Source organism: Coturnix japonica, chromosome 22, assembly GCF_001577835.2.
Source record: "Coturnix japonica isolate 7356 chromosome 22, Coturnix japonica 2.1, whole genome shotgun sequence".
In the NCBI taxonomy this organism is placed as follows: domain Eukaryota; kingdom Metazoa; phylum Chordata; class Aves; order Galliformes; family Phasianidae; genus Coturnix; species Coturnix japonica.
In genome coordinates, this window is record NC_029537.1 from 3,875,321 (window position 1) to 3,892,903 (window position 17,583).

At 47.1% G+C, this 17,583-nt stretch overlaps 1 protein-coding gene across 1 annotated transcript in view; it reads right to left on the minus strand.

The window, feature by feature from the left end:
• Positions 1 to 234: 234 nt before the first annotated feature.
• The window catches only part of ZMAT4 (zinc finger matrin-type 4), a 42,928-nt gene continuing 25,579 nt past the window's right edge, over positions 235 to 17,583 (minus strand). The window contains exons 5-7 of the mRNA XM_015883173.2: positions 16,327 to 16,551; positions 13,135 to 13,231; positions 235 to 9,184 (exon numbers count right to left, since the gene is read on the minus strand). Coding sequence (XP_015738659.1) covers positions 9,169 to 9,184; positions 13,135 to 13,231; positions 16,327 to 16,551 — 338 coding nt within the window. The 3' untranslated portion in view covers positions 235 to 9,168. The remainder of the gene's footprint in view (positions 9,185 to 13,134; positions 13,232 to 16,326; positions 16,552 to 17,583) is intronic.

The window sequence follows — 17,583 nt, forward strand, 5'->3', positions numbered from 1 at the left end:
GGCAAGGCCAAGCAGTGGTTTTGCAGGAGCTACAGACATAGCAATGGATGAATTGCAAGGAGAGAAGCAAGGGTAAGACTGAGGCTGTAGGACAGCAGAGTGAAGCAGTTCTGCATTACGTGAGGCATCAAAGGTCATCCCACAAGTCCTGAGCATTGCTGCTCTGCAATCCCATAGCACTTCATCCCTTAAGGAAATCCATCTTCCCCCAGAAGAGAAAATCCAACCATCCAGTCTGGATTTCAAATGATTTATTTTTAACATTCCTTTATGAAATACATCTGTGATTGTGCTTGCTTCAGAAATGGGACGTACACAGAGATGCTGTTCTCGGAACAGAAGTAACCAGGTTGGGCACTGCCCCATACAAACAACACGCTGTGCACAACCCCACAGGCAGATCACAGTGTGTGCAACCCACATCTGCCAAGTGACAGTTCCACTTTGTTTGTCCCTTGCAAAACAATAAGTGCATTTTAAGTACTGGGGAATCAGGGGATGGCTGTAACAGGATTCAAATATCCCAGATTTGAAACGATACACAAGGTTTATAACAGCTGATTTCACAGGTGCTTACTGGTAGATTTTCCTCCTAACTCTCTAATTTGTTGCCATAATTATGTTAAACTGAAGCTGAATTTATTCTTCCTAGCCTGGATCTTGCTTGGAGCTTTTTGTTTCTGTTTCAGACCCAGAGAAGTCCTTTGGGGCCTCTTTGCCCTAAAGCTTGTCCATGTCCTAACTATATCGGATGCTCTAATTAAACGCTGTGCATTTTGCTATACATTTTGTTTTTACTATAAACCTTAATTTGCCTATACTCTTAGATCACCACCGCCACAACTAACACTGATTTACACAGAGCTGATGATGAAGGTGAACGTCAGCAGGAGCTCACACAGTGTCTGTTCCCATTATTGCAAAGCCTGCAGGCAGAACCCCACATCCTGACAGCCCCACAGCCCACACTCCCTATGCCCGAGGCCCCATAGTAATGCTCAGCACTTCTCAGCTGTGCTCCTGCCAATTTTGCCTTCTTGCTTTCAGGGCTTGTAGGCACTTATTGTTAAGTGGCCACCGATGTGATGCTGAGGACAACATTCAAAATAATGATGAGTTTTACCACAACGTTGGTTTCTAGTGATAAAGAAAGGTTTGACAGCTTGTCTTGTGCAAATGATATAATAGTTTGATGGAGCTTTCTGGTCACATCAGTGCAGCTGGGCTGTACTGGACTCCTTGCTGATTTATACTGCCCTGCTTATCAGCTGTGCCTCGCTGCCCCTGAGTAAATTCACTAGGAAAGAGCATATCATCATGTGGCTCATCAGTTCTGTTCTATAAGGATTTATCCCAGTGATGCTTTTGGTTGCCCCTACAAGTTGCTTTGCTTTAGTCCTTGCTTATTTATCCTCCGTTTCCATTTGACTTTTCCTTTTGGAATAACATCCCATGATCACCATCTCCAACGCATCAGTGCTAAAAAACCTTTTGTCATTCAGTTACCGCATGGTCTTGTTCCATATAATGCATCCTAAATTCAGAGCATCTCCAGCACAAACACACTCATTGGGGCTGTGTAGGACTGCACACCACATGCCAGCATACCCCACAAAGCCACTGCCCTCAAAGCAATCCATTGCTTCCAGTTGCACCCCAGTGTCCCTGCAGGAGCACGACGACTGTGTGTCTGCTCCAGGCTCCCTTTGGGACCCAGACATGATTTTGCAGAAAACTGGAGCTTCCTTCTGTCTGATTCAAAGACAGAAACGAACCTGAGCAACTGGGGCACAGAGTGGGTGGAGGATGGGGGCTGCTTTTATCAGCACTGCCATTTTACTGAGATTCATTTTAATGCATCTCTGCATTAATGAACTAAAAGTGTCTTTGGAAGTGACTCATAGCAGGGCGGGGGGAGGCAGCTGTGGCAGTGGTGGTACAGAGACTCAGCAGGGCTTGGGCCAGACCTTGCCAAAGGTGCATCTGCAGAAGTGACTGAAGGCATAGATTGGCCCCGAAGGCAGAATGAGGGAAGAGAGCTCCATGGCACTGAAGCAGGAAGCCTCTCTCAGCAGAGGATTCGAAGAACCGAGCAGCACAAACATCTCCATGCTTTGCTCTGTAGGGATGAACACAGAGCACATCCTCACAGTGTCCATCCGAGGGCCCCCTCGTCCCCAGTAGGGCACCATCCATGTTCCTGGCTCCCGCTGAGTCTCTTGTTCCATTATTTAACACCGTGCATCTGCTGCATTCTACATTTCCAAACAAAGATAATAACGCCCTCATTAAGAGAAGCATTGTATCAATAGCACAAGGCTGTACTGGAATTGAGGCCATTCTCCTGTTAAGACCAGCACCAGCCTCATTAAAAGGGTGCACAAGTGGGATATCACAGACAGCGCTATTTTGAAGCCACTTTTTACTATTTTTTCCCGTTTGGATGGAAGTGCTGCTCTGATCTATTTCTGAATGCAGCTCTCTCCAGGCCTTTGGAACCCCCCCTCCATCCCCACAGTGCTGATCTCACTTCAATTTGGCCACCACAGCCCCCTGCAAAGAGCCCTGGGATCACCACATTGGGGTCTGTCCTGCTCTGTCCTGGCTGCAGAGTGCAGCATCCATCCTTAACAGAGCAAAATCTGCACAGGGTGAAGCCCTCGCATGACCCTGATCAGAGCAGCAGCTGCTGGGATGCACACACGCTAATTAGGGAGGCTGCTTAGCGTGGGGAGATGGACTGTGGCTCCAATGTCCATCTTGGATGCTGCTGAAGGTTGAGGGCCAACACATCCGATAGAAAGCAAATTAAGGTCATCCTGGTTATTCATTGCTGTGGGCTGACAAGGTGCAAAGCAGCCTTTTTGTATTTTCATGATACCATTATTGCTATTATTGCAGCTATAGCAGTGCAGCAAAGGGCAAGCTGCCAAACTGCCACATACTTTGATTCAAGCAATTGATTAAAACATGAACTTGTAAGAGGCTTTATGCTTTGGAGAGCAAGAAAAATCACAGAGTATGGTCCTACCTAAATGCCTAAAGGGCTGTTGAACACATTGCGGGTCTGTCTGATCAAATAAAGTAATTCCCCAAGAATTCAGTGTGTACTCACAAAGAATAAGCGTTGTCAAACACTACATTTGAACTCAATCAGTTATTTACATTTCCTGCGATAACAACTATGATTATACAAATGGATTGGAGCTCTGGAATGAAACATCCATCCCACGCCTCTGCTTGCTCTCATTACTCCATCCACCTTCTCTGCAGTGAATGCTGACGGGGATTTCTCCCACCTCGCAGCACTTTGTCCCGCACAGCAGTGGATGCCTGCAGGATTCAGACTCATTTCAGAGCAGCAGCTGCATTGCTTTTCTCATGGAGCCGCTGTGATTGAAAACCCCCTAATTCTGCACCGCCTCCCATCTGGTGGGGAGGTTCCTCTATCGAAATGTTATCACTCAGTATCTCCAAAGCACTACGAGCGGTGCCTGTTGTGCTCTGCAGTTGTGTGCCTGATGCTGCCATTCTGCACAGCACAGGGGATGCCCACGGGGCTCTTCCTGAGTTCTCCTTGCAGGACAGCAGAGATCTGCTCCTAGAAGCCAGTGGGATCCCATACCCTGTGCTGGGAGCTCCTCAGCAAGAACAGCTTTGTTGGCAGAGGGGAAAGGATGGAAAACAGAGCTCTGTTCTCCCTCCAAATGCCGTCTGCTGACTGCGTGCTTTGATCCCGGATTAGGAGAGCAATGCTGGAAATGTAGTGATACTAAAAGCGGGCCGGGCTGAATGCTGCTGCTCAGTCCCAGCTGCACACAGCAGGCTCCTCGGCACCCAGCCCATGCTGGCCAAAACATTGACTTTTCCTCCACCTGCCAGGGAGCTCCAACAGCGATTAGAACAGTCAGGCTGCTGGGGATGCACTTTTTTTTCCCTCTGATTCCAGTTTCCTTCATTTCTCTTTTGAGTTTCTCTCCTTTAACTCTTGGCTTTTTGCCCTCGGGCCATTTTCCTGCTGAGCCAAGTGGGAAGGAAGGTGAAGAGCAAAACAAACGTGCACAAAACTCACCTCCCAAACTCCAGAGCCCTGGCAGCGTCAGTGCTATGTGACACAGCAGGGGAAGAGCTGAGAAAGGGGGTAGGGAAAGCAGAAAGAAATGAAGCTTTTGCCACTTTGCAAGTCAAAAATGTCCAGTAGAAATGTGATATTTAGGCTGGCTTGGAGCTGTCATAACAGCCAAAAAGATCCTTTTAAACTATGCTTGTTCACAGGGGGGAGGAAGGGAGGGGGAAGCACGCACCCATCTGAGCTATTAAGGAAAATGAAAGGCAGAGATAAATAGAGAATGGTAGATGGTAAAACATGTGCAATTGCACCTCTTATACAATAGATGTGGTTTCTTTCTCTGCTCAGCTTGAAGGCTGAGCATGACAGCCGCCTCATCAACAGCACCGTACAATAACATCTCCTTGCTATTAATATGCAAATTGAAATGCACACGCTGATTAAAAACATATTAGACATAGGCTACTGTCAGAGATGTACGAGCACACCATGAGGCTCAATTAGGGAGCTGCAGACCACAGAGGGACCACTGCTGATACCTTCCAGCCCTGGTATAGCACACCCTGCTCAGTGCTGGTGAGCTGTTGGCATCAGCAGTGCATCAACATAGCAACACCTCCAGGCAGGGACCTGCAAATGGACATGGCTCTGTTTGAAGAGCCCTGCAGCTGCCTGGAAGAACACACGAGGCAAAGAGAAACATCACTGGGACAATGGGAATACCTCCATCATCTCCATTCTGGTACTGGAAATAGGCTAAAAGATGTGTCCTGAAGTATTGCAATAAGCTCAGTGAAGTAATATAAGTGTGGAACACATTGGGATTTTAATGCCTATTTGCTCTTTCTTCCTTTAGGTTATGAATATTTAACAACTAAATTGGGTTCTGCCTCTCACTGCAGCAAACGTGGAGGTTCCAATCTGCTCTAATGGTGGGAGAGGACGCAGAAATACCCAGAGAACCAAGGTGAGCACCTGGCACAGCCTGGAGGAGGGATTTCACGCACTGAACTCCAAGAGTAAGGAAGGTGGATCTAAAGGTCATGGTTTGCTAATGAGGCTGATGCAAGAGGAACTTAACAAAGAAAACACCATTTACACACGGGAAGCATTCTTCTCCCATGATTAATTTCTTCCTAAGAAGTGTTGTGCCTCAGGGCAGAGTCACTGTACAGACTGTTGCCATAGTGCTTTATTGCCTTAACATGGGAAGCCGGTTAAGAAAACATGTATTATTTGTGCTGTAATGTATCTGAGCATAGAACAGCACAGGAAGGCAGCCAGTGGCCTTATGAGACATTAGCAGGCAGCTCCACATCACAGCCTGAGGAACAGTTTTGGTGTGTGCTACAAAACTTGAGCAGAACTCATCTACAGGATCACAGCTCTGGTGTTAGAATCACACCTCCAGCCACCAGCAGTGCTCTGTTAATGCTGCTCTGCAGGACCGTGTGTGTGTGACACAGCCAAACCGATGGTTATAACCTTTACAGACTCCTTTATCTGGAATTTTGAGCTGTGAAAATGTTTGAGCAGAGTGAAGTCACGTCCTGTAATTTATGGCTGTGCTGCATGAAAAATGCAGCCTGTGTAGTTTTAATGAAGAAATTATAAGCAGAAGTCTTCACCCTTTAATTTAAACCAACCTCGAGGGATGCAAAGGTTTCACTGCTTCCATTGCCAAAGATCCCAGATGTATCTGCACAGCCTTTAAGCTTGGGATGCAGTCCCCATCTCAACATCAGAGCAAAGCGTGCGGTCTGGAGGCAGTTCTGCAGGGATCGCTGACTTCCCACCGGGAGATTTGTCTTTTTATGTCTTGCTTTGAAGGCCTAACGAACTTCAGAAAAGCAAGAGATTAGAAGGATTTAGGGACCAAAGCCCACGGCTGTCGCTTCCATGCAGGCAGGCAGCACAGCTGGGGAGGGCCATCCTGGCTACACAGCCCCATCACACTGCAGCAGGAGCAGAGCCCTCTGTACACCTGCCCATTGTGTATGTGCTGTAATTAATTTGCTGCAATTAGCTCATTGTGATTACCTGAGCACACAAGTTAGGAAATTCTCCTTTCTAATGGCAGCATCACCTCTGCAGCAACCTGAGCACAAGGTGGAAGGAAGCAGAGGGCTGTGGGGAAAAGGCTCCTTCTGAGGGGAGGGAGCTCAGAAAGTTCCCCATCCACCTGAATGGTGTGCCCTATTTCTGTACACGTTCCTGCTGTAAAGAGGCAGTTTACTTTCAGAAACACAGCATTACATTATCACCCAGACCACAATAAATGAAAGAGCCCCACAGCTATGGAAGCCAGGGAGATGCTTACTCATCTGCAAACAGCCCATTCTCCTGCACACATGAAAGGCATTGATGCAAGAGCACAGATTAATCACATAGAGCTTCTTTAGAACTTCTAATGACCCTGGAAAGTAAACAATTCCATTCGGCAGCATTTTCAACCTTTCCCTCTGCACAGCTGAAGGCAGAAGAGGTGACAGCACCAAAGGTCACACTGCAAGGATGCACTCCTGTCCTCCTCAGCAATGCAGTCATTTTCCTCCACCATCTCAGTTTTGTTTCTGTGCCCCCCACCTGCTGCAGCTAAAAAAGGGGAGTTGGGATCTTTGCCCCATTTTCTTTGTAATCTCTACGATCGAACACGATGATATTCATATTTATTCCATCAGCCGTGAGGATGAACAATGGTTTGTCCTGTTTGGTTGAGCAATTAGCCCAGCTATTGTACAGATGTAACATGTTCCCTTTGATTAAATGCCAAATGAAAATAAAGTGCTGATCATTGCCCATTATTTGCCAATAGATTTCATATGACAAAAACAAACGAGCAAAATAAAAAACACAGACACAGGAAACTCACAATGCAAAACCACAGAGGTCTCATTTCTCCTTCGACTGGTGGGGGTCTATTGAGTTACATTGCTGGCAGGCAAAATAAACATGGCCCTCTGCAGAGCAACGTGTGTTATTGATCTGCCTCCTGATTTAGGAGAATTATTTCTCTTCTATCCCAAAGATTTGCAAAGAGTCCTTTAGAAATACATCTGGTGAGCTCAGGCTTTTAATTGCCTTCTCTCAAGGTAAAATGATCACTTTCACCAACAAAAAAGGGTTTGTTTTCATCTAACAGGTAGCGAGGTAGTGCGGGATTTCAGAGTCCCAGGTAAGATAGATAGCAATTAAAACCAGTGGCACAACGTTGCCAGCAGGGAGGAGAGCTGAGCAGTTTTGCACTGCCCATTGGGTGCAGCAGCACAGCCCTACAGCAAACATCCCAGGGTAGGAGAGGCACAAAGGGCAGAGCTGCCAGCAGCAGTGACACTGTTTTCTGTTCCTCCACGAGTGGGCATTGCTCACAGCAGCCTCTGCTACTGAGCTTGCTGACTTACCAACAACCACACCACAGACATTCAGTGACAGCAGTGATGCTACAAACACATCAAATGACATTTGCACCACAGCTGAAGGTTTCCAGGTGATGTGCCCAACTGAAAGCACTGCACATTCTTCCTTCCCTTTGATTTATCAGTGTGCAGAGAAGCGGATGGAGGACGCAGATCAACCACCTATGGACAGTTTGTTCACTTGGCAGAGAAGTCACAAACCTGCAGGCCCTGTGGGTTAAATTCAGTTTCCCGACGCAGAGCCAACAGCAACGGGGCACCGCTCACTTTGAGATGCTGCATTTCTGGTAAATGAACTGATGGAGCTGTAGGCATCACCACTCCCTTCCAAAGACAGCAGACAGCCTCTGGTTGAGCGTGTTCAAAGAGGAGATGTCAGAACCTGTTATTTCGGAGATGCAGAAGCAGGAAAATGGGCAGTCTCAGAAGGATTGTGCTGCTACAGATATATAAACCAACCAGATTGCTCTGGAAAAGGTGGTGCTTAATCTCTATCAACATTCTCAAGACAGGTTCGCTGCATGCAAAGTGCACTAAACGAGCTGGTAGAACACGGGGCACAGCAAGGGTTGCTCTGCATTGCTTGTAGGACATACTTGAAATTTGATCTTGGTTATCTCAGTTCTTCGCATTGCAGCAGGCGAGGCAAGAAATCTGGTCTCTCTCTGCTTACTGCAGCAGAAAGCCTAACACCATTGTAAACCCTCTCATTTCCACTGGGTTGATACTCACATCTCAACTCACCCCAACACCAGAGAGGAATTCACACTTTGCAGATGAGCTGCAGATGAGGACCCAGCTGGGATTCCACACAACACTCTTCCTGGACATCCAAGGTTGTCGCAGTTTTCCTTCCAATCCTTTGATGCTTTTTCCTCCCTGTTAGCAAGGATCCGCTCCCCGCCATGGGGCTCTGGCTGTGCAGCCCTTAGACTGGACCAGGGGGCTCTTCGGAGCAGCCAGCACTGGGAAGTGTTCCCATAGGGCTCTCATATCCATGTCCTGCAAGCAGACTATGTGGCAGCCTCCCTGCCTGGCACCCACCACTCCGCAACAGAGCAAGGAGTGCTGGGCATCAGTGTGCATCCGAAGTCAGCAGAGCAGACAGTTCCCATCCACCCATCAGCAGTCCTAATGGCAGGAAAAGGATCCTAATTTGTTTCTCTGAAGACAAAGAGGAAAGGAAAACATTCATCCGTTATTCAATCCCTGCGATTCACTTTTGGCTGTCAATGTGTCGGCACAAAACCATGCTGGAGAAGGTGAAGGAAGTATGTTTATTTCTGGTTGAAGACTGATTACATCACTAGTGTGGATAATGGAATAGAATAGTTTTATACTCTGAAGAAATCTAAGAATAAATAGGAAAAAGTCAAATAGTTTCTCTCCTCTGTCTGTGGCGATGAGTGATGATTAAGTGTCGTATTTACAGGGTAGTAGTTATCATTCTCTAAACTCTGTGCTGAATAAATATTATCTTGATAGGGTAAAAAAATCCATTGAAATATTGTAACTCACCACAAAATTAAAAAATAAAATAAAATAATAATATCCATCTATCTGTCCAAAGCGAGGGTTAATTACGTGTCAGTCATCCACTGCATGGGGTCAGTGTCCAGGACAGCAGCCTTCCTCCCTGCAGGTGAGGCCTCAGTGCTTTTCCTCGCTCCATCCCATGAGCTGCTACTGATTCTTCAGGCTGCAACAGAGAAATGGAGCAGGGTCACACTCAGCCCTGGTTCAGATAGAGGGCCCTGCTGGGTTTCCCTTGGCTGACTTTTTAATGGGAGCAATGAGGATGGCTCCGTTTGTAAAAACATATTGGAAACTTTAAGCATAGAGATGGGTTTTGTGGAAAGAAAAAGGGCGCTTTGCTTAGGTCCTCAGTTTTAATGGATGAGATCAGCACCAACTGCAAACTCACAACAGGAGACAGCTTTGGGCCAAGGAGGAGTTCCTGGTTGGGTGATATCAGACTGAAATTGGGCTGTTTATGCTTTGCATTATAATAATTAATCTGCATACCCGGCACCACAAAACCAAGTTGCACCATTCCAGGGCTTTTAAATTATGATCAAAACAGCAGATACCAGAGATACCTTCATTTCCCCTTACTTTAAAGGGAAGGGAGACAATTTAATCCTGTAATGAGAGAAAGTATTACTTGCTGCTCTTCATAGGCAGTGTAATTATTCAGCTGATCTCTGGAACCACTGAAATAATGACAAATTAGAATGCCTTTCAGTTCCATCTACCTTTTAGAACTATTCATCTTCTAGAGTTATTATCACTCCAAAGGCTTCTTTATATTTCAGGCAGTGGCCGCCATTCCATCACAGAAAACACACAGAAAACATTTCTGCTGCCAATAGAAGTTGCCATCAGCCACAACAGGCAGCAAATATTTGTTTATGCTTTCTGAAATAGATTGAGAAAGATATGGAAATGCAATCACGGTGAAGAGTGACATTTGTCCAGGCATGATATTTACAATATTTTGATTAGCTGCAATGGCTGAACAGCCAAGCAGCTTATGTTAATAAATGCCCCATTCCAATTAGACATCTGTGTTCTGAATCAGGATTAAAAAAAGCACGAAGCTTGCTGTTGTTGCTCCTGAGCTGCCCATTTGTCATCTGGGCTATGCAGGATGCGACCCCACAGCCACAAGAAGGGCTGGGAGGGGACAGTTTACATCAAACCACTAAGAATGAGGAATTCTGTCACTTTCAGCCCATTCCAAGGCCAGCACAGATATGACACAACCTCGTTCTGCAGCTCCTCACAACCCCATCTTTTGGTTGCCATCAATCCCCATTGAAATGGAGGGCTGGCCGTGGACAGCTGAGCTCAGCACTGCTGGGTTTGGGGAAGGAAGAAGGGCAGATTAAAAAAAACCCACATCTATTTCAGGAAATTAAGTCAAACAATGATTCAATCACCACTGCACAGTTCATAAATCCCTAATTAAAGGTTTGGAGCTCCTCCCTGCTGCAGATGTTCCAGAGTCCAGCTCCAGTGCCTGCACAGCGTGCCCACACATCGGACTGCAGCTCCCAGCAGCACAGGGCAGATGATTCTATGATGATTCTGTGATGTTGGCAGGATGGGGACCTTGGAAGAAACATTCTCTATCTGGCTGGAGAGGTCACTCACTGTATTCATTACCTTGCCCTGTAAATCCACTGACCAGAAGGATAAGGACAAGTTCGATACCATCTGCCTCCTCCTACATTTTTATTCAACAACCACAACATCAGCCAAGGCACTTCCAGCTACTTTTCCTCCAGCATCGTGCGGAGATGCAAACAAAGGGCTGAGCCCCACATCCCACAGTGCACTGCCTGAGAGCTGCTGTGAGCTGGGTTATTTAAAGCAGCTCCAGCAACGGCCTGGATGCATGGTGCCCTCTGGAGAGCTCTGGAGCTATAAGTATCTACTCATCATCTCAGTTCTCATAAATGTTATTCTCTGCCAAAGCAGCTTTTCAGAGAACTCATCTCCCCATTACGTTATGGGTGCCCCCAGCTTGCAGCCTGCAATCACCACCCTGCCTGTCCCAAGCTAAACCTCTTCCTTTACAACTCCTTTTTTATGATATTAAGTATGACAGCTACATGAAATGTTTTGTTGCCTTGGCAACTGCAATGCATTAGCTTCAATGTGGGTTACGAGGAAGAGGACAGCCTTGATGCTAACCCACAGTAATGAGAACAGCACAAACCAGCGGGCAAGATGTTGGACCAGGCACTGAAGGGAAGGGCCCCCACCACGCAAAGCACTCTTTGCCCATATAGAGGACAATGAAGCTACAGAAATGCCTTCAAACAAAGAGAGCAAAATCTGGTTACGCACTAATTATAGGGTGGGAAGAGCTTTTGTATTGCACAAACCCAAGCTGCTGAGCCATTGTCTCCCATTCTTCTGCACTTCCCTACAGTTGTGCAGTGCTGGGATCCATAGGCTCAAAGATGATTGGATAAGGATGAACAATGGACAGAGGAAATGGAATAATCAGAGCAATTGCCCATAGAAATTGGACAGACCAATGTCTCTAATTGGCATTCCATTATTACATTTGTAACGCGCTTTCTTACAAATCCATTACTTTGTTTCTCTTTGTACTGAATGCTCATGAAAATCTCTGGGGACGAGACTTAAATCATTAGCAGGGAGTGATAAGAAACTAAATTTGGAACGATAGATAAGAATATTAATTTGTGAAAGGAAGAGATCCTTGGAAGAATGGTGCAAGTCCTGCAGCCTTGGAGCCACTCCTGTGCTCCTTCTGCCCCAACTTTTGCTTGCAGCCGAAGACAACAACCCAATGCTCTGCAGCAAATGCACTGTTAGGCTCCAAATTCAGACAAGGGAAAAGAATGAAGCAAAGTGCCTTTGAAGTTTCTGTCAGTTGGAAAGAAGTTTTGGAAAAGCAACAGAGGAGAAAGGAATCCTCTTTCTGCAGGAATCATGTAAGGGCTGGAGATGGGACTTTGCTAACTGCAGGTGATTGGGACACAAAGCAGGAGGTGTGGGCACCAAGCAGGGAATGGCAGGCAGTCACTCGCTCCACGCTGAACACAAGGAGTGCATCTTTTCTGCACGTCACTTATTTCATGTTTGTGAGGCTGCTTTGATTTGAAACCAACTCCTTTTTCCTTTGCAATAACAACAGCAGCAATGACAGCGATAATAACACAAACACTGAAAGCCTGGCAGAGGAAGGATAAATTACAGCTCCGTGCCCCAGCAGCACATTGCAGCTGCTCCCACCTCGGGTTTCCAACAGGACGAACTGTCAGCTCTGCTCTCCAGCAATGGCACTGACACTGATCGGTCAGCACTGTCCCTGTGTGTAGCCCAGAGGGGCAGAGCTGCATTGCACACACCAAAGAGCAGGGAGATGGGGTGGGGGCTGCCTGCGGCTCCCCATCCCCTGCACAACCACCACGGGCACCCCACAGCTGTCTCCCATATCCCTCCCAACCATGGCATGGAGCAGGAGGTTGAGCTGCACCACACATCATCACCTCTAATAAAGATATAAGTCTGCGGATAAATAGGACAGAGCTAAAGTGAATAGCAAAGGGAATCTCTGAAGGTCTAACATCAGCAAGGGGAGGGCTGCACCTGTCTTTTGGTGGCTTAAGCAAAAGGAGACATTGGTGCTTACTGCTGGATCATCACTTAGACAGCCCTTAAAGCTGCCTCAGGTACTTCAGTAACAAATGACATCTTTATGTCCTCCTCTAATCTGGGCTGCCCTTGGTCCTCCAGCCTGAAACAGTTCCCAAAGCTCACATGTGAGTATATTAAGAGAGATTAGTTCATTAATCTACTCCTCGGTACCGTGCCTCTTTTATCACTTCATTTTAATAATTTGCACTAATTGACAGAGCAGCTTCCCTCCTAAACTCAGGAACTTGGGCAGGACATTTGCTGTAAATCACAGCACATTTTCACTTGGAAATGCCTGGTCCTGTCCATCCCCAGTCCCTCTGCTGGGGCTTAGTACATCAAAGGTGTTCCCAGCACAATAGGTGTTCCCAGCACCCCAACACACACACAGAGCCCCATTGCTTCCTGTAATGCCTCATCACCCCAGTAGGCAAAGATGGGCAGAAGGCCCTGGAGCGCAGTGGTACCCACTTGGTCTGGTGCTTGGAGCCCTTCAGGTGCGCGTGGTACTGCTCTATGGAGTTCAGTGTGACGTTGCAGATGTTGCACGTGTAGCTGCGTTTCAGGCCTGCAAAGAGAAGCCAGGTTTGTTAGTTGTGTATCTGCTGAGCTTGTTGGTGCAGGCTGAGGGCTGTGCAAGGAGAAAAAGCATCTCTGTGCTGCAGGAAATGCCCTCTGCCTGTGCCACACTGCTCAGAGTCAGTGCAGCTGACAGAAGGTGCCAACAGCTGCACAACCAGAGGAAGGAAAGAGTAACATTTGCCCCTCACAAGCTTCTAATTCATCAGAAAACTCTCAGATCTCCTCTCCTTCCCAACTTCATAGACTTTTCTCCTTACAGTAACCTCTCTATGTACTTTTCCAGTCTGGGGTATCCAAGCACTGCTGAAGCCTAAAGGAGGCACAGAACCACACAGGGCTCAGAGGCCCCCACTGCCATCCCATGGCTCTCACAAAGCATCGTTCTGCTCAGAATAATGAGCACTGAGGTCCCACCTATTTCCCTGCTTTCTGGTGCACAGATTGGGGCCATTCTTATCACATCCAGAGGCTGCACCACCTGGGAGCTTTCTTGCAATGCATCTGTTCAGCTGAGGTCCCCTCCATGGCAGAGGAGGGAGCAGCATAAGAGCAGCTCTGCACACAGCCCTGCATGCCTTGCCAGAATGAAGGGCAGAACAAAAGCAATTGCTGGTTCCTATAAACGGAGCAAACCTGGCTACAAGGCACAGAGGGTCGGTACAACTCGTGGGAAAGGACAAGGCTCCCCTCTTTGCAGAGCATGCAATTTAACTTCGTTGTTCTTTCACCTTGGGAAAAAAGAGTACAGCGGTTGCAAAGAGGAATTACAGAAACAGGCACTCCTATGCCTCACCTAACGTGTTTGCACTGCAAAGATACAGCGTGGTTGAATGTGCATTAAACCCCCGTTTCCCTCCTGGACATCCTTGAAACAGAGAGATGGCAATCAGAGCTTCTGACTGCCGCTATGTAGGACGAAGCTTCACATAAATTAAGCACATAAATGCAGACCTAAGCATTCCCAATCCCCGATTCTGTTGTCTCCCTTAATAGTCTGCATGTAAGAGACCCATTTCTGCTCTCCTCCTCTCTTTTGTATTTAACATCCCAAGAATTCCCCGGGCATCAGGGGCGGTATTAGCATTGCTGCATTAAACACACATCAGCATTACAGTAAACCATTGACGCTCAAATAATTCTGTCTTGTTCTCTTCGCAAAAAAAAAAAAAAAAGAAAAGAAAAGAAAAAAAAAGAAAGAAGGGAATTTTAAATTCCAGTGTCAGGTTTCTGCTTCGCACTGATTCACTTCCATGAAGAGTAGAACAGAGAATTTCAAGCTTAATTGAAGGGCTCAACATGAAAACACAGAGGTGTGGGATTCCTACCACAGCCTGCAGTACTTTTTAAGAGCAATTTAAATGCACCCTGTCACCATCCTGTTAGTTTTCCACAGCGTTATTCCTGCACTGATCCCAACCAGAGAATGCTGTTAGGAAACTCTGCCCTTATCCACATTCACGTTTACCTTGGTGTCCTCATGACACATCAGCATTCCCTACCCTGAATCATGACACGCGTTCATGTAAAATTGAATGCACTCATATCCATTCGATAAAATATTTAGAAGTGAAGTCATTAATGTCATTCCGCATAAAACGCATTAAAACACATTCCAGGAGAGTACTTGCTAAATCACATTTTACCAAGCAAAATTGACAGCACAGAATGAAAAGTATTTATAAGGCATATGAGGAAATTATGAGCCAGGAGGGAAAACTGAAATCCTTGCCTGATTTTGCATCCGCACCTCTGGCAATTGGTCCATGCACAGAGAATGCAAAGGCTGTGGGTGATGGCATCCCGTGCAGTCACTGATTCTGCCCCACTGCTGAGGTGCACCCCCACACTGTCATCTCTCCTGCTCACCCCACAGCCCTGGGATGGAGCACTCATGGACATCTACACCTCATTCAGATGGGAGAAGCTGTGCTATGGCTGAGGCTCCTTTCTCCTTCCCCCCCTTCCCCTTTCTCATTTCAGCACAAGACTTCAGAACTGCAAGATGAGCACTCGGCAAGAAGAACTGATGCTTTTGTTTCCTATAAATATCAGTTGTCCAAAAATACATCTCTATTCTTATTTCTCAAATACACACTCATATTTATCAATAAATATTTTATCACAGCCATTATCAAAACATCAAAGGCTCCTGAAATGTTGTGTTTCGACTGACACTGCTCATCCTGGGCTTACATAACGCATCAAATGTTCATTTCCCACAGCAGACAAAATAGAATTAATATTTCAGTTGTGATGGGAAAGCTGGGGATACACGGAGAGGAAATGAGTTTGCATTCGAGCCAACACCGAGGCTGCAAAACAAACAGGGGGAGCAGACAGAATGCGGCCATGACCCGACCCAGCACTGCAGGACACCTGCAGCAGTGCCCAAACCTCCAGCACAGCCTCCAGCTGCAATGGAGCATCCCTGAATACTGCTCTGGGAGCAGCGCATGGCCCCATCTGCCATACAGAACCACCTGCTTGGAAGCACAGATCCTGTCCTGGGCAAGGCACTGTCCTTGGACTGAAGCTCTGCTAAGCAGGAGCCCAACCATTTGTTTGCATCACTGTGGGTTTGTTTACAGATAATGACATCCCCCACCACTCCCAAGCTTGGCCCTTCCACGTCCCGCGTATTTCCATGCAGTGACTCAGCCCCATGAATCATTTACGGATTTGAGTCACCCCGGGCAGCACCAGAGGGTCTGAGATGGTGAAATGCACAACACGCTGCGCGGCCATTGGCACTTAAAGGAAAATTATTGCACTCTGCAAGGGAAAAAACTTGCTTTCGAATGTTAAGCCAAGGCAGGTAAGGCAGGTTTCTCCCATGTGGTGCTGCAAATCAAACCTGCACATTGTGCTCAGCCCATTTCAGTCAAAAATGCTGGATTGTAATTGGAGACTACAGAGAACACTCTCTCCGGAGGCCCCTTCCCTCTCCTCCCGTAATTACATCTCTGTAACAAAAAGCAGCTTTGGGGATGAGGCCACAACCTCACGTGTCTCAAAGCAGCGCATCCCATCCAGGTGAACCCAACAATCCCACATGAGCCCCATGCAGCCCCACGCTCTCACCTCGCAGCTCACCCAGGTCCAGTGTCTTCCCCAGCTGCTCCAGCAGCTCAGCCCTGGCCGCGTTCTTCTTGTGCTTCTTGCCATCGTAGTGCTGCTGGGCCATGACGGGGTTGTTGAACCACGCGGCACACAGCTGGCAGTAGCGGTCTGAATCCCTGCGTGGTTGCGGTGGGGATGCTGCTGGGGGTCGATCTGCACGGGGCTGCTTCAAGGAGCCCAGGGTCTCTGCAGGAGGAAATGTGTTGGCATCAGTGGCTGCCAAACCCCAAGGAAGAGCTGGTGTTGGGCACGGCGAGCAATGAGCAGCAGTTATTTCATAGAACGGCTTGGGTTGGAAACACAGCAATGCCATCAGGATAGAGAGACAGATTTATAACCATCGCAGGATTATTACTTTTCAATGTATTTGGCCTTGGAAAGAATTGTCACAATTTTAGTGTCACGGGTGAAAAAAAACTGCTCAGTAGTCATTCTGCTCACTCAGATGTTGCATTATGGGTTGACAAGCATAGCAGACAAGACCTTAATTTGGTCCCATTTCCCTTCAGATTCATATGAGGCCATCTGAGGTCACAAACGTGACCTGAATAACTCCAACAGAAAGAAAGGTGACGGATCCTCACACCGTGGAGCCATTGGTTTCCAATGGCCTTGCTTGCCATTGGTTTCCTGGCAAAGCCTTGGAAAAACAGGACAATATCATGCCAAAGACACAAAGCCTTGGAAAAACAGGACAATATCATGCACCAGGATGCAAAAATGCACAGCTGGTGATGAATTATCACACCTCATTCAATAATTCCTTCTATTTGGTACTATGTTTTTTCTTAGTACCGATTCTACACAACACTCCATGGTCACTTTGTGCTGAGAAGGGGCAACTTCAAGGCTGTGAGTACAGCATTCACTGCCTGCGTGGCTCCAGAGAGTTCACATTGCTGTAAATCTTCTGCTGACCTGCCTGGAACGCACGTCTATTAACTTTCCTGAAAGAAATCGTATCTTCCATCTAATGTTACTTACAACCTTATCTATTTCCAGGGCTTTATGAGCTCCTATTGTCCTGATGACAGCCGCCGGGGTGTCGGGTGCTCACTGCCTGCAGTGCTGCTGGTGGTGCTCCCACCCTGCTCTGCTTTGGAGGAGGATTTTCTCACTTCAGCCATCATGCCCTGCCATGCACACAGCGCTGGCAAAATGAACTCTTTGGGGTGTTTGTTAATAAGATGAGTGCCGTAATTGACTCCTGCTGGCGAT